This window comes from Pseudophryne corroboree, chromosome 10 (genome assembly GCF_028390025.1).
Source record: "Pseudophryne corroboree isolate aPseCor3 chromosome 10, aPseCor3.hap2, whole genome shotgun sequence".
NCBI lineage: Eukaryota > Metazoa > Chordata > Amphibia > Anura > Myobatrachidae > Pseudophryne > Pseudophryne corroboree.
Window position 1 is genome coordinate 313704624 of NC_086453.1, and position 23553 is coordinate 313728176.

The 23553-nt window shown below is 51.5% G+C and overlaps 1 protein-coding gene and 1 long non-coding RNA gene across 3 annotated transcripts in view; one reads left to right on the forward strand and one right to left on the reverse strand.

The window, feature by feature from the left end:
• The window catches only part of LOC134966609 (uncharacterized), a 106080-nt gene extending 99304 nt beyond the window's left edge, over positions 1 to 6776 (reverse strand). For both annotated transcript variants that reach the window (XR_010188675.1, XR_010188674.1), the window contains exon 1: positions 6686 to 6776. This is a non-coding gene — a long non-coding RNA (uncharacterized LOC134966609). The remainder of the gene's footprint in view (positions 1 to 6685) is intronic.
• A 5991-nt stretch (positions 6777 to 12767) lies between these two features.
• Positions 12768 to 23553, forward strand: part of REXO2 (RNA exonuclease 2) — a 53451-nt gene continuing 42665 nt past the window's right edge. The window contains exons 1-3 of the mRNA XM_063943494.1: positions 12768 to 13055; positions 16386 to 16469; positions 19188 to 19265. Coding sequence (XP_063799564.1) covers positions 12909 to 13055; positions 16386 to 16469; positions 19188 to 19265 — 309 coding nt within the window. The 5' untranslated portion in view covers positions 12768 to 12908. The remainder of the gene's footprint in view (positions 13056 to 16385; positions 16470 to 19187; positions 19266 to 23553) is intronic.

Below are 23553 nucleotides of genomic sequence, written 5' to 3' on the forward strand. Positions count from 1 at the left end.
GAGGTAGAGGCCACGGATTTTCCGTGAGCATCTCCTGAAGTTCCGGGTACCAAGTTCTTCTTGGCCAATCCGGAGCCACTAGTATCGTTCTTACTCCCCTTTGCCGTATAATTCTCAGTACTTTGGGTATGAGAGGCAGAGGAGGAAACACATACACTGACTGGAACACCCACGGTGTTACCAGAGCGTCCACAGCTATTGCCTGAGGGTCTCTTGACCTGGCGCAATACCTGTCCAGTTTTTTGTTGAGGCGAGACGCCATCATATCCACCTTTGGTTTTTCCCAACGGTTCACAATCATGTGGAAGACTTCTGGATGAAGTCCCCACTCTCCCGGGTGTAGATCGTGTCTGCTGAGGAAGTCTGCTTCCCAGTTGTCCACTCCCGGAATGAACACTGCTGACAGTGCTATCGCATGATCTTCCGCCCAGCGAAGAATCCTTGCAGCTTCTGTCATTGCTCTCCTGCTTCTTGTGCCGCCCTGTCTGTTTACGTGGGCGACTGCCGTGATGTTGTCCGACTGGATCAACACCGGCTGACCCTGAAGCAGGGGTTTTGCCAGACTTAGAGCATTGTAAATCGCTCTTAGCTCCAGTATATTTATGTGAAGAGACATCTCCAGGTTTGACCATACTCCCTGGAAGTTTCTTCCCTGTGTGACCGCTCCCCAGCCTCTCAGACTGGCATCCGTGGTCACCAGGACCCAGTCCTGTATGCCGAATCTGCGGCCTTCTAACAGATGAGCACTCTGCAACCACCACAGAAGAGACCCCTTGTCCGTGGCGATAAGGTTATCCGCTGATGCATCTGCAGATGCGATCCGAACCATTTGTCCAGCAGATCCCACTGAAAAGTTCGTGCGTGGAATCTGCCGAATGGGATTGCTTCGTAAGAAGCCACCATCTTTCCCAGGACTCTTGTGCATTGATGCACAGACACTTTTCCTGGTTTTAGGAGGTTCCTGACAAGTTCGGATAACTCCTTGGCTTTCTCCTCCGGAAGAAACACCTTTTTCTGAAACGTGTCCAGAATCATTCCCAGGAACAGCAGACGTGTTGTCGGGGTCAACTGAGATTTTGGAAAATTCAGAATCCACCCGTGTTGTTGCAGCACTACTTGGGTTAGTGCTATTCCGTCCTCCAGCTGTTCTCTGGACCTTGCCCTTATCAGGAGACCGTCCAAGTAAGGGATAATTAATACGCCTCTTCTTCGCAGAAGAATCATCATTTCGGCCATTACCTTGGTAAAGACCCGAGGTGCCGTGGACAATCCAAACGGCAGCGTCTGAAACTGATAATGACAGTTTTGCACCACAAACCTGAGGTACCCTTGATGTGAAGGGCAAATTGGGACATGCAGGTAAGCATCTTTTATGTCCAGGGACACCATAAAGTCCCCTTCTTCCAGATTCGCTATCACTGCTCTGAGTGATTCCATCTTGAAACTGAATTTTTGTATGTACAGGTTCAAAGATTTCAGATTTAGAATAGGTCTTACCGAGCCGTCCGGCTTCGGTACCACAATATAGCGTGGAGTAATACCCCTTTCCCTGTTGTAGGAGGGGTACCTTGACTATCACCTGCTGAGAAAACAGCTTGTGAATGGCTTCCAATACCGTCGCCCTGTCTGAGGGAGACGTTGGCAAAGCAGACTTTAGGAACCGGCGAGGGGGAGACTTCTCGAATTCCAACCTGTAACCCTGAGATACTACCTGCAGGATCCAGGGGTCCACCTGTGAGCAAGCCCACTGCGCGCTGAAATTCTTGAGTCGACCCCCCCACTGTTCCTGAGTCCGCTTGTAAAGCCCCAGCGTCATGCTGAGGGCTTTGCAGAACCCGCGGAGGGCTTCTGTTCCTGGGAAGGAGCTGCTTGCTGCCCTCTCTTACCCTTTCCTCTGCCTCGGGGCAGATATGACTGTCCTTTTGCCCGCTTGTTCTTATAGGACCGAAAGGACTGCGGCTGAAAAGACGGTGTCTTTTTCTGTTGGGAGGGGGTCTGAGGTAAAAAGGTGGATTTCCCGGCCGTTGCCGTGGCCACCAGATCCGATAGACCGACGCCAAATAATTCCTCCCCTTTATACGGCAATACTTCCATATGCCGTTTGGAATCCGCATCACCTGACCACTGTCGTGTCCATAAACTTCTTCTGGCAGATATGGACATCGCACTTACTCTCGATGCCAGAGTGCAAATATCCCTCTGAGCATCTCGCATATAAAGAAAAGCATCCTTTAATTGCTCTAAAGTCTGTAAAATACTGTCCCTATCCAGGGTATCAATATTTTCAGTCAGGGAATCCGACCAGACCACCCCAGCACTGCACATCCAGGCTGAGGCGATGGCTGGTCGCAGTATAACACCAGTATGTGTGTATATACTTTTTAGGGTAGTTTCCAGCCTCCTATCAGCTGGATCCTTGAGGGCGGCCGTATCAGGAGACGGTAACGCCATTTGTTTTGATAAGCGTGTGAGCGCCTTATCCACCTTAGGGGGTGTTTCCCAGCGCGCCCTAACCTCTGGCGGGAAAGGGTATAATGCCAATAACTTTTTTGAAATTAGCCCTTTTCTATCTGGGTTAACCCACGCTTCATCACATACATCATTCAATTCCTCTGATTCAGGAAAAACTACAGGTAGTTTTTTCACCCCCCCACATAATACCCCTTTTTGTGGTACTTGTAGTATCCGAGATATGCAAAGCCTCCTTCATTGCCGTGATCATATAACGTGTGGCCCTACTGGAAAATACGTTTGTTTCTTCACCGTCGACACTAGATTGTGTCCGTGTCTGGGTCTGTATCGACCGACTGAGGTAAAGGGCGTTTTACAGCCCCTGACGGTGTCTGAGACGCCTGGGCAGGTACTAACTGGTTTGACGGCCGTCTCATGTCGTCAACTGATTTTTGTAATGTGCTGACATTATCACGTAATTCCATAAACAAAGCCATCCATTCCGGTGTCGACTCCCTAGGGGGTGACATCACCATTACCGGCAATTGTTCTGCCTCCACACCAACATCGTCCTCATACATGTCGACACACACGTACCGACACACAGCAGACACACAGGGAATGCTCTATTGAAGACAGGACCCCACTAGCCCTTTGGGGAGACAGAGGGAGAGTTTGCCAGCACACACCCAAGCGCTATAATATATATGGGAACAACCCTATATAAGTGTTGTATCCTTATAGCAGCTTAAATATAGTAATATCGCCCAAAAAACTGCCCCCCTCTCTGTTTTACCCTGTTTCTGTAGTGCAGTGCAGGGGAGAGTCCTGGGAGCCTTCCTCACAGCGGAGCTGAGCAGGAAAATGGCGCTGTGTGCTGAGGAGAATAAGCCCCGCCCCCTATTTCGGCGGGCTCTTCTCCGGAGTTTGTGAGATCTGGCAGGGGTTAAATACATCCATATAGCCTCAAGGGCTATATGTGATGTATTTTTAGCCATAAAAAGGTATTATACATTGCTGCCCAGGGCGCCCCCCCAGCGCCCTGCACCCTCCGTGACCGCTGTGTGAAGTGTGCTGACAACAATGGCGCACAGCTGCAGTGCTGTGCGCTACCTCAGGAAGACTGAAAAGTCTTCTGCCGCCTGCTTCTGGACCTCTTCCATCTTCGGCATCTGCAAGGGGGGTCGGCGGCGCGGCTCCGGGACGAACCCCAGGGTGAGACCTGTGTTCCGACTCCCTCTGGAGCTAATGGTGTCCAGTAGCCTAAGAAGCCAATCCATCCTGCACGCAGGTGAGTTCACTTCTCTCCCCTAAGTCCCTCGATGCAGTGAGCCTGTTGCCAGCAGGACTCACTGAAAATAAAAAACCTAAAAACTTTTTCTAAGCAGCTCTTTAGGAGAGCCACCTAGATTGCACCCTGCTCGGACGGGCACAAAAACCTAACTGAGGCTTGGAGGAGGGTCATAGGGGGAGGAGCCAGTGCACACCACCTGATCCTAAAGCTTTATTTTTGTGCCCTGTCTCCTGCGGAGCCGCTAATCCCCATGGTCCTGACGGAGTCCCCAGCATCCACTAGGACGTCAGAGAAATGGGGTTATTCCGAGATGATCGTAGCTGTGCTAAATTTAGCACAGCTACGATCATTCACATTGACATGCGGGGGGACGCCCAGCACTGGGCTATTCCGCCCCACATGTCAGTGCGCCCCCCCCCCCCCCCCCCGCAGAAGTGCAAAGGCATCGCACAGCGACGATGCCTTTGCACTTCAAGAGTAGTTTCCGACCAGCACAGCTTTAGCGTGCTGGCCAGGAGCTACTCATCGCGCAACGGCCCCATTCGGTCCGGCCACGCCTGCGTTGGCCGGACGGCGCCCATGAAACGGCGTTCTGCACCTCCCCCCCTCGCCCAGCGACCGCCTCTGCCTGGCAGAGGCGATCGTAGCCTTCAGCCGTCTGGCATGCAACGGCGCACTGTCAGAATGGCCCTCACCGGTATCCCCCCCAGCTCACTAAAAAATTTCCTGTATCCATACCTGAACCTATATGGTAATAGAATTTCAGAGAGTTGGTCACACGTGTTTGCAAAGACATGTTTAGCTGTTGAGCCGTGCCAAGGCTCTCTAATATGAGCAGTCCTAACACTACATAATAGCAGTGCCCACATAGGGTCATGTGATTTGTCACAGTAGGCCTCATGATAGAGGCTATTACTAAAACACATCCAGACAGAGAGCTAACTTACCTGGGCGCCACCCCCAGGATCTCCCATTAGCACTACAAGGAACAGCATGCCTTCCAATACTGCTCCCATTCAATGCCTTTCTCACACATCCAGACAAACACTGGCAGTTGACACATGTCTTTGCAAACACGTGATAGCGGGGGGCGGGGGGGGGGGGGGGGGGAATGGGGGGGGGGGGAAAGCACCCCCCCCTCTCTGTCTGCTGTTTGTCTGTGACCCTTCCGCACCTGATATAATTATCTCCAGGATTGATAGAGCAACTGCCACTGTTTGTCTGCATACTATAACATTATACAGATCAGCTGATAGGTTGTCATGCGCAACTTTTCCACTGGCTCACTTTTCCACTCTTTTCACTGTTTAGTACATCCAGAGCCGGCGCCACCACTAGGCAGCTTTAGGCAGCTGCCTATGGGCGGCGGCCACTGGAGGGCGGCAGGTCACGCTTACTCTTACTCAGCTCCTCCTCTTAAGAGGAGGAATATTTCAAGCGTTACCGGAGACGCGGAGAGGAGCAGAAGAACTGTACGTACGGTACCACTAGCCGGCAGCACGTCCCATATGCAGAGTGTGTTCTTGTGGTGCGGGGCGGGAATATGTCGGCGCGGAGAGGAGCAGAAGAACTGTTACAATAGCCGGCAGCACGCTGCATACTCTATGTGCATAGAGTATTAGAGCCGCTGCCGATGGGTTACACTCACACTGACAGCGCTGGCGGGCGGCTGATAACGGTTGGGCGGCCACGGCATCCCTGCAGCGCTGTCAGTGTGAGTGTAACCTATCGGCAGCGGCTCTAATACTCTATGCACATAGAGTATGCAGTGTGCTGCCGGCTATTGTAACAGTTCTTATGCTCCTCTCCGCGCCGACATATTCCCGCCCCGCACCACAAGAACACACTCTGCATATGGGACGAGTCCTGCAGGGATAATTATGTTGTGCTAAGTGAGGGACTGGTGCTACACTGCGGAGCAGACTGCGGGCGGCTCCCCTGCTGCTGTTCCCTGTCTTCTGCAGCCTGCAATGTAGTCGCCTCGGATTGGTCCCTATTATACATTTTTTATGGGCAGAATTCTTTGCTTTACTGGGACTCCTTGTCAGTGCTCCATTCCTCTACTGGTGTGTGTGTGAGATAGATTATATATATATATATATATAATCTATCATTGAATGTATAAATCTTCAGTTCGGCCGCACTCAGGAGTAATCTATCCTACGGTGTCCAGACACATTGTAGCCTGTCTGGGGGTCCCCGCAAAATGTCACACATAGTGGCTTTTTACAATATAATTTTTAGAGGCTGTGTGAGTTTTTTTTTTTTTTTTGGGGGGGGGGGGGGGGGGTGTGCAACAGGCATATGTTTTGCCTAGGGTGCCGAAGAACCTTGCACCGGCCCTGAGTACATCTCCCCCTAATTCACAACACCTGTCAGATTTTAGCTGTACAAATTATACACCATTCACAAATACACCCTGGCTTTAACCCATCTGAGACCATAAACACTGAGCATGGATTTAAGCGGGGTTTTCAGTATTTAACCACTTTCAGACTTGGGTGACGGACCCAGGTTATACCTGTCAATCAGACTCTTATAGGCATGGCCTGGGTCATCATGACCCAGGTAACACCATTCACACTACAGGCGACCTAGGTCTGGTCTGTTCACCCATAGCTGAGAGTGAGACCCAGGTCTATTCATGAAGCAGTGAAAAGAGTGGAGAAATGAGTCAGTGGAGAAGTTGCCCATGGCAACCAATCAGCTTTCAAGTAACATTTGTCAAGTGTATTCTATAAAAATATGTAGCAGCTGATTGGTTGTCGTGGGCAACTTATCCACTGGCTTACTTCTCCACTCTTTTCTTTGCGTCATGAATAGACCCCTGTGAGCGTCTATTCATAAAGAAAATGAAAAACGAATTGATACTTTTCACTATAATCGCATTGGTTTGATGCAATGTATAGCTATTCTAACTAGCAATTCACGTATACTCACTCTGACGGCGATGCGGAGCGGTATCCGGGGCTCCTCTGCGATGTTCAGGGGTCCCTCTGCGCATGAGCTGCCTGTTGACCACCGGGCAGTGGCTGCTGGGAGATAAAGGGGTGGAGTCAGCATTGGGTGCAGACAGAGAGCAGGGAAGCATTGAGCTTCCCTGCAGTTACCGCACCGCAGTTTAGGATATGCCACCCTGAGATGGCGAACCTGAACTCCATGGTAATGCCATTCAGCAGCCGAGCAGGGGTGTCGCTGGAGAAGTCAAGGACTTCTCCACTGTAACCTGCTCCGTGAATAGCAGGAAGCAGAGAAAAGCCCTGTTTAACGCAAAACAGGGCTTTTCTCTGCTTTATAAATAGACCCTATGTGTGAAGGGGTTATAGGTCGCCACCTTCAGAAGCACCGTTAATGGTAAGCAGCCAGGGTTCCAGCAGCACTGACAGCTGGAAGAGGAAAGCTCTAGATCCAGCTGTGTAATGTAGTTTATGAATGGATTAGACACCTCACATTCTCTATTTACCTACTGATCGGTCATTTTAATCTTCCATGGCAACACTGAGAGCCTTCTCCAATCCGGCTGCCAACACATGGAATGAGGAGGACAGGAGGAGAGGAGAGTAAGAGTTAGCGAGAGAATGAAAGGAGGGAATGAGAAAGGAGAAATGGAGGGAGGAAGAAAGAGACGGGAGGGAAGAAGAGATAGAGGAGGAGAGAAAGAGGGAGGGAGGGAGAGGGTTCCAAGAGAGAGAGGGCTAAGAGAGAGAGAGCCAAGAGAGAGATGGGGGCAAGGGAGAGAGAGGGCCGTGAGAGAGTGCACGAAAGAGAGCGCGAAAGGGTCGCGAGAGAGAGCGGTGGTTTGAGGGAGAGTGGGGGCAGAGGGAGTGAGAGAAAGCAGACGGAGAGAGTGGCTGAGCAGCATTTGCCACTTGTACTACATCTACTGTATGGTGCTTATTTACGGCCTTGCCTGGCATCAGTGGCATGGACGATCAGTCAGTGGCTGCTGCTGCTGTGGTGCCAGGAACAGTCAGGGTACATTGGAATGTGGAATATAAGTAGGAAGAGAGCGGCCTCACGGTCACCTCCCCCTCCGGCCAGCCGGCACAAGCAGCATTATTGAGTCAGAGGGGAAGAGCTGAGAGAAGAGAGAGCAGCCCCTCCTCCCCCTCCGGCTGAGACACTGTGCAGCGGCAGCGGACCCTAGTTCCGGCATACTGATAGTTGTCGATCCGGTACCTGCAGTTCAGAAGCCGGCATCTGTAAAGCTCCCGGCTCCGGCGTACTGACAGCTACCACTCCGGTCCCTGCAGTAATGGCCCAGCAGCTGGTGCATACAAAGAGGATCACAGGTGGTTGCGGACGGTTGCGCCCACAGGGCAATTGCGCTGTGTGCCACGCACCGTCCGCCCACACCTAGTTACGGACCTGACTGTGGGGATAGGAGGGGCAGACACCCACTAAAAGGGTACATGGGTGTTAGCAGGGGCGTAGGGAGGGCAGTTCCGGCGGAGCGCGAGCTCCAGGTGCCGAAACTGTCAGAGGGCGCTGGCAGGTCCCAGAGCTCAGGAAGCGTGAGGAGATCGGCGGGTCCCAGAGCTGCAGGGAGCATGAGGAGATTGGCGGGTCCCGGAGCTGCAGGGAGCATGAGGAGCAGAGCGGTGGGTCCCAGAGCTGCAGGGAGCGTGAGGAGATCGGCGGGTCTGGGAGCTGCAGGGAGCATGAGGAGCAGAGCGGTGGGTCCCGGAGCTGCAGGGAGCGTGAGGAGATTGGTGGGTCCCGGAGCTGCAGGGAGCGTGAGGAGCAGAGCGGTGGGTCCCGACGCTGCAGGAAACGTGAGGAGATCGGCGGGTCCCGGAGCTGCAGGGAGCATGAGTAGCAGAGCTGTGGGTCCCAGAGCTGCAGGAAGCGTGAGGAGCAGAGCGGCGGGTCCCAGAGCTGCAGGGAGCGTGAGGAGATTGGTGGGTCCCGGAGCTGCAGGGAGCGTGAGGAGCAGAGCGGCAGGTCACGGAGCTGCAGGGAGGGTGAGTAGTGGAGCGGCAGGTGACGTGTCCTGGAGCTGCAGGGAGTGAGACACACACTTTCACTCTCTCCTGGCTACTTGGCACAGTGTGTATATGGGGCTACCTATCACAATGTGTATAATGGGCTACCTGGCGCAGTGTGTATATGGAGCTACCTGGCGCAGTATGTATATTGGGCTACCTGGCGCAATGTGTATAATGGGCTACCTGCCGCAATGTGTATATGACAGCTGCCACTCTGGTCCCTGCAGCGCAGTGCCGGCGCAGGGAGCCAGCGCGATGGCAGCTGTAAAGACCCTGGCTTCAGCATACTGACACAGCTGCCGCTCCGGTCCCTGCAGTTCAGTGCGGATGCTAAGAGCCGGCGCGACGGCAGCTGTAAAGACTCCGGCTCGGTTCCTGCAGTAATGATCCAGCAGCTGGTGCATACAAAGAGGACCGCAGGTGGATGCGGACGGTTGCGCCCACAGGGCATTTGCGCTGTGTACCAGGCACCGTCCGCCCACACCTAGTTACGGCCCTGACAGTGGGGATAGGAGTGGGAGTCACCCACTGAATGGGTACATTGGTGTTAGCAGGGGCGTAGGGAGGGCGGTTTCGGCGGAGTGTGAGCTCCAAGTGCCGAAACTGTCAGGGGGTGCCGACGGGTCCCGGAGCTCAGGAAGTGTGAGGAGATCGGCGGGTCCTGGAGCTGCAGGGAGCGTGAGGAACAGAGCGGCGGGCCCCGGAGCTGCAGGGAGCGTGAGGAGATCGGCGGGTCCCGGAGCTGCAGGGAGCGTGAGGAGATCGGCGGGTCCCGGAGCTGCAGGGAGCATGAGGAGCAGAGCGGTGGGTTCTGGAGCTGCAGGAAGCATGAGGAGATCAGCGGGTCCTGGAGCTGCAGGGAGCATGAGGAGCAGAGCGGCGGGTCCCGAAGCTGCAGGGAGCGTGAGAAGATTGGTGGGTCCTGGAGCTGCAGGGAGCGTGAGAAGCAGAGAGGCAGGTCACAGAACTGCAGGGAGGGTGAGTAGTGCGGCGGCTGGTGACATGTCCTGGAGCTGCAGGGAGTGTGAGACACACACACACTTTCACTCTCTCCTGGCTACCTGGCGCAGTGTGTATATGGGGCTACCTAGCACAATGTGTATAATGGGCTACCTGGCGCAGTGTGTATATGGGGCTACCTGGTGTAATGTGTATATTGTGCTACCTGCCGCAATGTGTATATGACAGCTGCCACTCTGGTCCCTGAGTATAAGAGGCTACCTGCCACAATGTGTATAATGGGCTACCTTGCGTAATGTGTATATGGGGCTACCAGGTGTAAAGTGTATATGGGGCTATCTGCTGCAATGTGTATAATGGGCTATCTGCTGCAATGTGTATATGGAGCTACCTGGCCTAATATGTATAAGCGGCTCTACTGAGGTGAAATGTGTGTAAGATGCTCTAACTTGGCATAATTCAGGTTGCCACTGCAGGGAAGGTGATGGAGCTGGGGTCTGAGGAAGGTGAGGGCTGAGGTTGGTGAGGGGGCTGTGGCTGAGAAAGGTGAGGGGGCTGTTGCTGAGGAAGTTGAGGGGGGACTGGGAGCTGAGGAAGGTGATGGAGCTGGGGGCTGAGGAAGGTGATGGGGACTGAAGATGGAGCTGTGGCTGAGGAAGATGAGGGTCTAGGGGCTGAGGAAGGTGATGGGGGCTGAAGATGGAGCTGTGGCTGAGGAAGATGAGGGTCTAGGGGCTGAGGAAGGTGATGGGGGCTGAAGATGGAGCTGTGGCTGAGGAAGATGAGGGTCTAGGGGCTGAGGAAGGTGATGGGGACTGAAGATGGAGCTGTGGCTGAGGAAGATGAGGGTCTAGGGCAGAGGCGTCACCAGGTGTGGTGACACCCGGTGCGCACCCCTGATGTACTGCCGCGATCGCGGCAAAAAAGGGGGCGTGTCCTTACAGCTAGGGGGCGTGGCTTCGCGGGGATACCGGGATCGTCACTCTGGGGGCGTGCCCAGCGTCTCCGGAGATGCTGGGCTTCCCCCAGAGACGGTCTCAGTGTGCTGTCGGCTCCTCTGCTATGACAGGAGCCGGGTGCTGTAACGGAATTTCACACTGCAGCACCTGGCTCCTGTCACTGCGGAGGAGCTGACATTTGGTGTCACCCCCGGGTGCGGGCCGCACCCCCCGCACCCGCCTTGTGACGCCACTGGTCTAGGGGCTGAGGAAGGTGATGGAGCTGGGGGCTGAGGAAGGTGATGGGGGCTGAAGATGGAGCTGTGGCTGAGGAAGATGAGGGTCTAGGGGCTGAGGAAGGTGATGGGGGCTGAAGATGGAGCAGTGGCTGAGGAAGATGAGGGTCTAGGGGCTGAGGAAGAACCGCTCAGCACACATCTCTCCCGGCGTTCAGCACAGATATGTGATATGTGCTGAGCGTGTGGGGGGAGACGGGGGGCCGCTCACTTCACCCAGCGGGTGAAGTGAGCGACCCGCTAGATTGGTCTGCATGCAGGCCAATCTAGCAGCAGCGATAGCGATGCGCGGGGCTGCGCATCGCTATCGCTGTTAGGGCTACACACGGAGCGATCTTGCTGAAAATCTAAGCAATCTAGTCAGATTGCTTAGATTATCGCTCCGTGTGTACCCCCCTTTAGCAACTGAGACCTGTAGGTGAGTGCTTTTACCAATGAGTGAGGCAACCAACATATCTCCAAAATGATTAACAAAGCACATATTTACAAAGGAAATGTAAAAACTAAATATAGGGCTCAGTAGCGCACAATTCCTGTAGGTAACTATCAATCTGCAAGAAGAAAAACTTGCCCTAAGGGGTGAGGGAAAAGAGTGAAGTTGATCAGTGGAGAAGTTGCCCATAGCAACCGATCATATCACATCTAGTACATCATGGGATGCGACCCATGATGGCGATGGGAAAGCGGTAAAAGAGTTGCCAAGGCGATCACACCGTGGTCCAAATGTATTAAGCCTTAACAAAAGATGTTAAGAGAAGGATAAAGAGTGATAAAGTACCAGCCAATCAGCTCCTAACTGCCGTGTAACAGGCTGTGTTTGAAAAACGAAAGTTAAAAGCTGATTGGTTGGTACTTTATCACTCTCCACTTTATCTCTTGTTAACGATTATTACCTTTGGGCGGTTGAGGCTAGATCCAAGTGGCCTAAGGGACCTTTTCCGTCAGGGGGAGGAGCCACGACCCAAGGTGGAGGAGCTAGGCCAGCGGGACAGTTGCTCTACTATCCCCGCCACCAACTATTACCTTTAGTAATTAGGTGGCGAGCGAAGCGGAGCGAAGCGGAGCGAGCCACCGAGCCTGAAGCGTGGCGAGCGTACTTTTCGGGTACCCTGGCCCTCATTCCGAGTTGTTCGCTCGGTAATTTTCTTTGCATGGCAGCGATTTTCCGCTAATTGCGCATGTACAATGTTCGCACTGCGACTGCGCCAAGTAAATTTGCTAAGAAGTTAGGTATTTTACTCACGGCATTACAAGGTTTTTTCTTTGTTCTGGTGATCGGAGTGTGATTGACAGGAAGTGGGTGTTTCTGGGCGGAAACTGGCCGTTTTATGGGAGTGTGTGAAAAAACGCTGCCGTTTCTGGGAAAAACGCGGGAGTGGCTAAAGAAACGGGGGAGTGTCTGGGCGAACGCTGGGTGTGTTTGTGACGTCAAACCAGGAACGACAAGCACTGAACTGATCGCACTGGAAGAGTAAGTCTCGAGCTACTCAGAAACTGCAAAGAAAAATCTTTTCGCAATGTTGCGAATACTTTGTTCGCAATTCTGCTAAGCTAAGATACACTCCCAGAGGGCGGCGGCTTAGCGTGTGCAATGCTGCTAAAAGCGGCTAGCGAGCGAACAACTCGGAATGAGGGCCCCTGTTCGGCCGTAGCTCCTCCCCCTGGTGACGTATCTCCTCCCCTAGGTACGTCACAAGGTCCCTTCTCCCACTCCGATATAGAACCAACCACCTTTGGGCCCGTGATACTGAAGAAACTGATGACGTCACCTAACAGCATCCAATCAGCGACGGGAGGCGTGGGACGTGGCTGTGTTTGGCGCCGCCAACCAACCAGGCATCCTCTGTGTGCGCTGTGCAGCCGGCAGCAGCCAATAGGGAGCAGCCGCTGGGATTCCGGAAGTACAGAGCGTGGTGCTGCTACCCGGCCGCGGTGTCCCCATAGCAGCAGCATCGGCGGCTCTGTAGCTGGGCGCTGGGTGATGCTCTGTGCTGGCAGGGGCTGGAGCGGATTAGTGTCCCGGGCTGTGTATGGTTGGGTGACAGGAGGACGACCCCCGGCTGTCAGCAGCAGCAGCAGCAGCATGGCGGACAGCATGGAGCAGCGCATGGTGTGGGTGGATTTGGAGGTGAGAGCTGGGAGGCCGCTAGTCTGTCACTGGCTGCTGCACGTTATATAGGGGTGATTAGCGTCACAGGTAGCGGAATGATCAGTTTGTGCAGGCAGCTAAGTTAGGGCTGTAGCCGGCACTTTGCGGGGACCTGTTCCTAAAGTTTCTACAGAGACACCTGGCTCTACAGTTGTTGTTCATTTATTTTATTCCCCTATAAATAATGTAATGCCTTACTACACATTCTACAACACAGAGTGACTTTATATTATGCTGCATTGTATCCCCCTTAGTGCACAATATGCCGCATTATATAAATCTCCCCCCCCCCCCCCCCCCGAGCACAGTATACCGTATTGTATGTATTCCCCTAGTGCACAATATGCCGCATTGTTTCTATCCCCCCTAGTGCACAATATGCCGCATTGTTTCTATCCCCCCTAGTGCACAATATGCCGCATTGTTTCTATCCCCCCTAGTGCACAATATGCCGCATTGTTTGTATCCCCCCTAGTGCACAATATGCCGCATTGTTTGTATCCCCCCTAGTGCACAATATGCCATATTGTATGTATCCCCCCTAGTGCACAATATGCCATATTGTATGTATCCCCCCTAGTGCACAATATGCCATATTGTATGTATCCCCCCTAGTGCACAATATGCCATATTGTATGTATCCCCCCTAGTGCACAATATGCCATATTGTATGTATCCCCCTCAGTGCACAGCATGCCACATGGTATCCCCCTCAGTGCACAGCATGCCACATGGTATCCCCCCCCCAGTGCCCAATATTCCTCATTGTATGTTACCCCCCCCCCCCCAATGCACAGTATGCCACGTTGTATGTATCCTCCCTAGTGCACAATATGCCACATTGTAGTTATCCCCCCCCCCCTGCACAATAGGCCACATTGTAGTTATCCCCCCCCCTGCACAATAGGCCATATTGTAGGTATCCCCCCCCCTGCACAATAGGCCATATTGTAGGTATCCCCCCCCCTGCACAATAGGCCATATTGTAGGTATCCCCCCCCCCCACTGCACAATAGGCCACATTGTAGGTACCCCCCCCCCCCCACACTGCACAATAGGCCACATTGTAGGTATCCTCCCCCACTGCACAATAGGCCACATTGTAGGTATCCTCCCCCACTGCACAATAGGCCACATTGTAGGTATCCTCCCCCACTGCACAATAGGCCGCATTGTATCCTCCCCCACTGCACAATAGGCCACATTGTAGGTATCCCCACCCACTGCACAATAGGTACATTGTAGGTATCCTCGCCCACTGCACAATAGGCCACATTGTAGGTATCCCCGCCCACTGCACAATAGGTACATTGTAGGTATCCTCCCCCACTGCACAATAGGCCACATTGTAGGTATCCTCCCCCACTGCACAATAGGCCACATTGTAGGTATCCTCCCCCACTGCACAATAGGCCGCATTGTAGGTATCCTCCCCCACTGCACAATAGGCCGCATTGTAGGTATCCTCCCCCACTGCACAATAGGCTGCATTGTAGGTATCCTCCCCCACTGCACAATAGGCCGCATTGTAGGTATCCCCGCCCACTGCACAATAGGTACATTGTAGGTATCCTCCCCCACTGCACAATAGGCCACATTGTAGGTATCCCCGTCCACTGCACAATAGGTACATTGTAGGTATCCCCGCCCACTGCACAATAGGCCACATTGTAGGTATCCTCCCCCACTGCACAATAGGTACATTGTAGGTATCCTCCCCCACTGCACAATAGGTACATTGTAGGTATCCTCCCCCACTGCACAATAGGTACATTGTAGGTATCCTCCCCCACTGCACAATAGGCCACATTGTAGGTATCCCCCCGCTGCACAGTATGCCAAATTGTAGGTATCTCCCCCCCCCACTGCACAGTATGCCACATTGTAGGTATCCCCCCGCTGCACAGTATGCCACATTGTAGGTATCCCCCCCCCCCCACTGCACAGTACGCCTCATTGTATGTATTCCCACCCCCCCAGTGCACAGTATGCCTCATTGTATGTATTCCCACCCCCCCAGTGCACAGTATGCCGCATTGTATGTATTCCCACCCCCCCAGTGCACAGTATGCCGCATTGTATGTATTCCCACCCCCCCCCAGTGCACAGTATGCCGCATTGTATGTATTCCCACTCCCCCAGTGCACAGTATGCCGCATGTGCAGACAGCACACATAGCTGGGTCAGTGTGTGAGGGATAAGCAGAAGGCAGGCCTTGTGTTATCACAGGAGTAATGTGTGTGTGAGATACACTATGACATGGGCCACAGCTTGTCTGAGCCATACTTTGCTGTATTCCCTTCCATGCAGCCTCTGTCTGTAATACAGATCTTTGGGCACTGTCAGAGAGGATAATTTGGCGCATCCATGTATATTTCCCTCCTCACCATTATGTCCTTTCTGGGATTGGGTAATAACCTGAACCTTCCAGACTCCGGAACCGGCTCCCTGCAGCAAACACTGCCTTTCTGGAGCTTGTAGTGCTCATCCAAGTCCGGGAGAGGGTGCATGTGACAGCAGTGGCTCCCCTGACTGTGCAGGCAGGACGTGACCCGGCTCTCCCGACTGCACAGGCGAAACACCATACACACATCTGTCCCTAAAGATCCTGCTCTGTTCCTGCGAGACACCCCCATGTGTCTTCATGTTACCCTGCAGTTCTGATCCACAATCTGATTAGGGTCCACTTTCATTAGTGGCAACTATTATAACACATACCGGCGCACAATATGCCACATTGTATGTATGTGGGATCCCGGCGTCTGTATTCTGTCCGCTGGGATCCCGACAGCTGGTAAATTAAACCCATCCCACAGAGGCCTGTACTGGTTTATGTGCTGGTATTGCAGGCAGCCACAGTTCTGCACAGGAAGACAGAATACAACTTTCTACATTTCCCTTTAGGAAATGGCTGCAGCATGTCAGTCATGCTGTGATTCGGGGGGCACTATGAGCCAGGAGCAGGACCCGGTCTGGGTACTGCGCAGTCCACCCGCCAACATTGGATTTGTGTACCACTCTGAATCAGGCCCTAAGATAGAACATCCGTAGCTACACTCTGCTGTGCCTGACCCATCCAAAACCTTCTTACAACTAGATAATGGGGATCCATTGTCTTCTTCCATGTCGGACACAGTGCCTTAGTGCTTTCTCAGTAAGTTGAAGAGTTCCCACAGTCTGAGGGGGACACTGGCTTTTTTGAAATGTATTATTTGAAAGAAAAATCTTATTAATTAGGGATGTTATTGTCTCTTCTCCCACATCCATGTTTCCTGTTGGTTCTGTTTGGTGTGCGTTGCTGTATTGCAGATGACTGGGTTGGACATTCGGAAGGACCAAATCATTGAGATGGCCTGCTTAATAACAGACTCTGATCTCCGCATCCTTGCTGAGGTAAAAGTGGACAATAACTGGGCTATAAATGATTCTATTCAGACTTGAAGACTGTGGTAGAGCACAAGCCTTCCCACTGCAGCATTGCTAAACCGCTTCTCCATCTAGGAATTATCACATAAGTGGTATCCGGTCTCTAGGTCGACAGTGTCTAGGTCGACCACTATTTTGTCGATGGGCTCTAGGTCGACATGTTCTAGGTCAGTGATGGCTAACCTTGACACTCTAGCTGTTGTTGAACTACATATCCCAGCATGCCCTGCTACAGTTTTGTTATTTGGCCATGCTAAAACTGATGCAGGGCATGCTGGGATGTGTAGTTCAACAACAGCTGGCGTGTCAAGGTTAGCCATCACTGTTCTAGGTCGACAGGTGAAAAGGTTGACATGAGTTTTTCACATTTTTTCTTTTCTCTTTTTGAACTTTTTCATTGGGAACGGTAACCTTGCCCGAAGCATGGCGAGCAGACGCGGTGCACTAATTGGGGTTCCCGGTCACTGTACGGCGAAAATTACACCAACAAAGATTTAAAAAAACTCATGTCGACCTTCAATACCACACCCCACATAAGTTATATTCAGTACATTTCTGGCTGACCCCCTGTTTGCAGTCCCACACCAGAGAGAGAATGGGAAAAGAGTTGACATTATTGATGAACAAAGCAGCGTGTGTGAGGCCTGCCAAATGTAATCTGCCCGACATAAGTGCGTGACAATGATAGATTCATGGCACAGACCGTGTTTTCTGTGGTATCCGTTCACATGGTCGACCATGTTATGGTCGACAGTCATTAGGTCGACCACTATTGGTCGACATGGACACATGGTCGACACATGAAAAGGTCGACATGATTTTTTTAACTTTTTTTTCTTTTGGGGAACTTTTCCATACTTTACGATCCACATGGACTACGATTGGAACGGTAAAGTGTGTCGAGCGAAGCGGTAGCGGAGCGAAGGCACCATGCCCGAAGCATGGCGAGCGAAGCGAGCCATGCGAGGGTACGCGGTGCACTAATTGGGGTTCCCAGTCACTTTACACAAAAAACGACACCAAAAAAAGTAAAAAAACTCATGTCGACCTTTTCATATGTCGACCTTTTCATATGTCGGCCTTTTCATATGTCGGCCTTTCATGTGTCGACCATGTCAATGTCGACCAAGAGTGGTCGACCTAATGACTGTCGACCATAACATGGTCGACTATTCATACCGGAACCGTTTTCTGTACATATGCCACGTACAGTTTGGATGCGTTGGCTGCGAGTGCTTTGTATACCCCAAGGATCCAAACATAAGTGTAGAACTAGGAATGTTAAGCGCGCATCCTATGGACACCATAAGTCTCTACATTTAATACATTAAATGCAAATTTCGAATCGATCCAAATGCCAGAAGGGCCGATGGCTTGCTGAGCCGGTCCGGTCACACAGAGAGCCTGGCTAGCTTCACACAGCGCAGTCTTTCAGTTCTCTATTTGCCCTCCCTCCCCTGTCTGTGAGTGGCCCAAAGAGAGACGGGGCCTGCTGCGAGGCCAGGCCCCCCCTGACTCCTGTCACGCCCTCATGAGCCGTGGCCTCCCATCTGATCAGTAGACCATGGATATTGTGTAGAAATAAATTGAAGAGAGCTGAAGTTTTTCTAAAGGTATATTATGAAGGTGTAATTGTCTAGTTTATGTGAATGTAGCATAAAAAGAAGTAAATAATCATTGCGGTCTAAAAAAACTGAGATAAAGTATTTAAAAGGCCCCATCATTCTGCATATCTGTGCCGTGCCCCACTGTACAGATGGTTGCTCACTGTGCCCAAAACCATACTGCTACCATATACACTATGCTGAATTCCTCATCCACCCATTGCAGTCCTTTCTGCATAGATTCTGCTCCCTGTTTACCCATGTGCCCTTCAGCCATGCCCATAACCCCTAACTCCCAGTTTTACCTTATACTCAAGCGTCCTTTCCTTCCCTCTGTTTCCCGAACTTAAACTCCGTACGGAACCCCCTGCTTCTACCTCCCAGGTACTCTCATACCCCTTTCGCACCGCATTGCTGGGTCGCACCCAGAATTTTGTACACTAGTCCAATCCGGGTGCGACCCAGCTGAGACCCCTTTCAGACTGGCGGCTCCCCGGGCTCATTACCGGGTTGATGACATCACCGCTGTCACATGCCGAGGCAGCGTTTCGAAATGAGAGCATCTCCAAGCGCCGCCTGTTCCGCATCGACGCATCTTACCCATTCACACTGTATCATGACCCGGGTTGGGTTGCTGGACCTGGGTTACTACAATTGTGTGCTTTCACACTGCACAATATCCCGGGTTACTGCATATTCATTAGAGATGAGCGGGTTCGGATTTATTCGGTTCTTTATGTCAGAATTATCGACATTTCTTATTTTCTGGATTTTTCTTATTGGTTAGCCAAAACACGTGATGTCCGATAGCAAATAAGGAGATTTGGGTAAATCCGAGTAAAACCGAACCCGCTCATCTCTAATATTCACGTGACAGAAGCCGGGATATGACTGGCAGAGTGGAAGGGGTATGAGTTCTCTATTATGCATTACAGAAAGGAAAGTATTTTAAATACAGACGCTATGACCATTGTCCCTTTTTCCTACGTAGTAATATGTTTATTTCTCATTCCTCGTTCTTTGTTTTCCAAAACTGACTTTGGTGATAAATGGTTCAAATACATATTTCTTTTAATGGCAGGGACCCAATTTGATTATTAAACAACCGGATGAGTTACTTGATGGCATGTCTGAGTGGTGCAAGGAGCATCATGGACAGGTGAGATTTACAGCAAGTATCTTTTGATTGCCTTCATTTTTTTGCAACACAACGTCTTGTGGAGGAAGCCTCGGCTATAACTCTGTCACACGAGAAACACTCATTCTTCTGTGAGTGAGACGCAGCAGCGCAGGAAAACCAGCGACCCTGACAAAGGGATAATAGACACCTGACTGTAATCCTGTATTACAGGTTGAGTAACCCATATCCAAATATTCCGAAATACAGAATTTTTTGAGTGAGATAGAGAACCCTTGGTTTTCTGATGGCTCAATGTACACAAAATTTGTTTAATTCACAAAGTTATTAAAAAATAGTATTAAATGACCTTCAGGATGTGTGTATAAGGTGTATACGAAACATATGAATTGTGTGTATGTACACACACTTTATTTAATGCACAAAGTTATTAAAAACATTGTCTAGAATTACCTTCAGGCTGTGTGTATAAGGTGTATATGTAACATAAATGCATTCTGTGCTTAGACTTGGGTCCCATCACTATGATATCTCATTATGGGATGCAATTATTCCAAAATACGGAAAAATCCCATATCCAAAATTCCTCTGGTCCCAAGCATTTTGGATATGGGATACTCAACCTGTATTCATTGGGTTTGGTTGTCCACCTTGTCCTTCTTTCTGGTGTTAGTGTGTGACTATTCCACAGTTATGTAGTGAAGAGGGCAAGCTGCCTCATTGCTTACTTGGATCACATCTGCACTTGGGGATATACTGTTTACCGGTGGCTGGGATGCCGGCTGTGGAGATACAGACAACGGCATCCCAGCCGCCAGTATGCCCGCAATGGGGCCAGTGCTAGAAGAAAAGGGAGGGAGAAAATCCTGTGGCGCCGGTATTTCAGCGGCGACATTTCACCGCCTGTCTGGATTCCGGCGACTGCGTTGTGACCGCCAGGATCCCGACAGGCGGTCTCGTGATTGCCTCTCTGCACTTGGATATCCCTGTGGTAATATGAATGTAATACATTTAATTGTTCATGTGTTTTTTTTTGTTGTTGTTTTTTTTTATAAAGAGGGGAAGGGGGTAAATAATAGCTGTTGTAATAATAACATGGTTATAATGTGATTCTGGCAATATGTGGGAAACACCTGTCTCTCCTATTAAGCAGCAGGATCTGTTTGCTTTTGGCCCTGTGTGTGTGGCCAGATTATACAGTAAGGGCTGTATGGTGTCTAGGTCACAGGACTGCCAGTACAACAGTGATCATCTGAAGGTTTGGGGCCTCACTTTAGGATAGCGTGGTGGAACAGTGGTTAGTATAGCTGCCACGCAGCGCTGGGGTTAAGGGTTTGTTTCTGTTGTAGCTTTGATGTTCTCCCATGTTTGTGTGGATGTCTTGTGGGGGTGGTCTTCAGTTTGCCGGCTGTCGGGATCCCGGCGCACAGTATACCGGCGCCGGAATCCCGACAGCCGGTATACCGACACTTTTTCTCCCTCTTGGGGGTCCACGACACCCCTGGAGGGAGAATAAATAGCGTGGCGCGCCACCGTGCCCGCAGCGTGGCAAGCGCAGCGAGCCCGCAAGGGGCTAATTTCCGCTCGCCACGCTGTCGGTATGCCGGCGGTCAGGGTGCCGGTATGCTGGTCGCTGGGAGCCCGAGCGCCGGCAACACATACTACACCCTCTTGTAGATGCTCCAGTTTTCTCTTGTGTTCTAGAGGATACTGGGGTTCCATTTAGTACCATGGGGGTGTAGACGGGTCCACTAGGAGCCAAGGGCACTTTAAGAATTTGATAGTGTGCGCTGGCTCCTCCCTCTATGCCCCTCCTACCAGACTCAGTTTAGAATATGTGCCTGGAGGAGCCGGTCATGCTTTTGGAAGTTCCTGAAGAGTTTTCTGCATTTATTTTATATGTTTGTTATGTTCAGGCAGGGCTGGTTGGAACCAGCCTGCCTGCTTCGTGGGACTTAGGGGGGGAACGGCCCAACCTCTTGAAGGGTTAATGGTCCCGTTCCCCGCTGACAGGACACTGAGTTCCTGAGGGAACTATTCGCAAGCCCCACCACAGCGAGCGTACATTCCCACAGCACGCCGCCACCCCTATCAGAGCCAGAATAAAGAAGAGTGGTGAGTACTGAGATGGCGTCCCGGCTAGCGGGGCTCTGGCCATTATGGCGGCATGAGGGTGCGGAGACGCACGGCTTCTAACCGGGGCGGAATGCATCTCCAGACACAGTACACAGCTGCGTCTCAGTACACTGTACACAGTACCCACACTGGCAAAAACAGCCTTAAAGCGGGTTTCTCTCCATTTTAAGCACCAGATTACCTCAGCCAGTATAAAAAAAGCAGGAAGACCGCATGCCATTGAAGGGGCGGGGCTTCACTATGAGAGGATCCAGCAGCACACCAGCGCCATTTTCCCTCTGCGGTGGACACAGACGCTGACTGACAGGGACGCGCAGCTCCTCCAGTGTGACTCCAGATTACCTCCGCGGTACCAGGGGGTTATAGCAGGGGTGAGCGATTCTTAGTGTACTAAGCCCCCTATCAGGGTACTTAGTCTGCGACCCGGCTAAGCTTGGCATTAGCAATAAGGGCGCGGTGGGGGCTGGCTCCAAATTACTCTGTGTCTCCCTGAAGGGCTCTTTGTGGGTTAATTGTGCTTAACCTTTTCCTTTGTGTGTGTGTGTGTGTGTGTGTGTGTGTGTGTGTGCTGTCACATTTACATTATGTCAGGCAAAGAGTGTGTTTCTTGTACAGCGGAGTGTTCCTCTTCATCAGGGGGCTCACTACTGGGTACTCGGGGCAGTGCACCTTCCCAGAATAGCGGGGCTGAAACGGAATGGGTTAATTCCATTAAGGGAATGATCTCAAATATTTCTACAAAGCTATCCCGCAATGAGAAAGAGACGCAATACTTAAGACAGACTGTGAGTGAGTTTACGAATAGAGACTCAGTCCCCAAACCAGCGTCTCAATTCCCTCCCATTTGTCCGCAAAAACAATCTCTGGCCCATATCCTGCAGTCTGACTCTGACAGGTCAGACATGGAGGAGGATGGGGTGGTTTTGGAGGGAGGGGGGGGGGGTGCTACTCTGTCACAGGGAATAGAGGCTCTTATAGAGGCTATCAGAGATGTTCTGCAAATTCCTGATAACGTGTCAGAGGAGTGTGAGGAATCTTATTTTAATGTGAAAAAGAAGTCCTCAGTCACTTTTCCTGCATCAAAGGAATTGAATACCCTGTTTGAAGAACCGTGGGTTAATCCTGATAAGAAATGTGAAATCCCTAAAAGGTTGCTCTCACCTTTTCCTTTTCCTCTGGAGGATAGGAAAAAATTGGAAAATCCACTGATAGTGGATTTCTAGGCTGTCGCGTAAAACTGTATTGCCTGTCCCTGGTGCAGCCTCCCTAAAAGATACGGCTGATCGTAAAATTGAGACTACACTCAAATCGTTGTACAGAGCTGCTGGGGTGGCTCAGAGATCCACTATTGCATGTGCGTGGATCACAAAAGCCATTGCTAACTGGTTTAATTGAGGGGTTAGATTCCTTGTCTAGGAGGGGATGTTGTTTTACTCCTGCAGCATATCCAGGACTCTGCGAACTTTATGGTGGAAGCCATAAAAGATATTGGTTTGCTTAGTGCACGCACCACCGCTATGGCAGTGTCGGCACGCAGGGGCTTGTGGCTATGCCAGTGGACTGCTGATGCAGACTCCAGGAAAGGCGTGGAAGGCCTACCATTCACAGGAGAGGCATTGTTTGGAGATGAACTAGACAAATGGATCTCCAAAGCTACTGCGAGTAAGTCTACGTATCTTCCTTCCGCAGCTCCCCCAGCCAGGAAAGCTTATTCAGCTTCATATTTACAGTCCTTTCGGACAGGCACGTTTAAGGGAAAATCCAGAGTTGCTTCTATGGCCTCCAGAGGCGCAAGAGGTAAACCACGCAAACTAGCAACTGCAGGTGTTCAGGAACAGAGCTCAGGCTCTGCTTCCTCGAAGCCTTCAGCATGACGATGGACCGCGACGCCTGGAGGTCTGTCAGGTGAGAGCACGACTACAATTCTTCAGTCACATCTGGTCAAGTTCGTGCTGGGATCCCTGGGTAATAGATCTAATTTCCCAGGGCTACAGACTGGAGTTCCAAGAGCTCCCACCTCACAGATTCTTCAAATCAGGCTTACCAGCTTCACAAGAGGCAAGTATAACGTGACAGCAGGCCATCCAAAAACAGGTACAGACTCAAGTCATTGTTCCAGTTCCACCTCATCTACACAACAAGGGGTACTATTCCAACTTGTTTGTAGTATCGA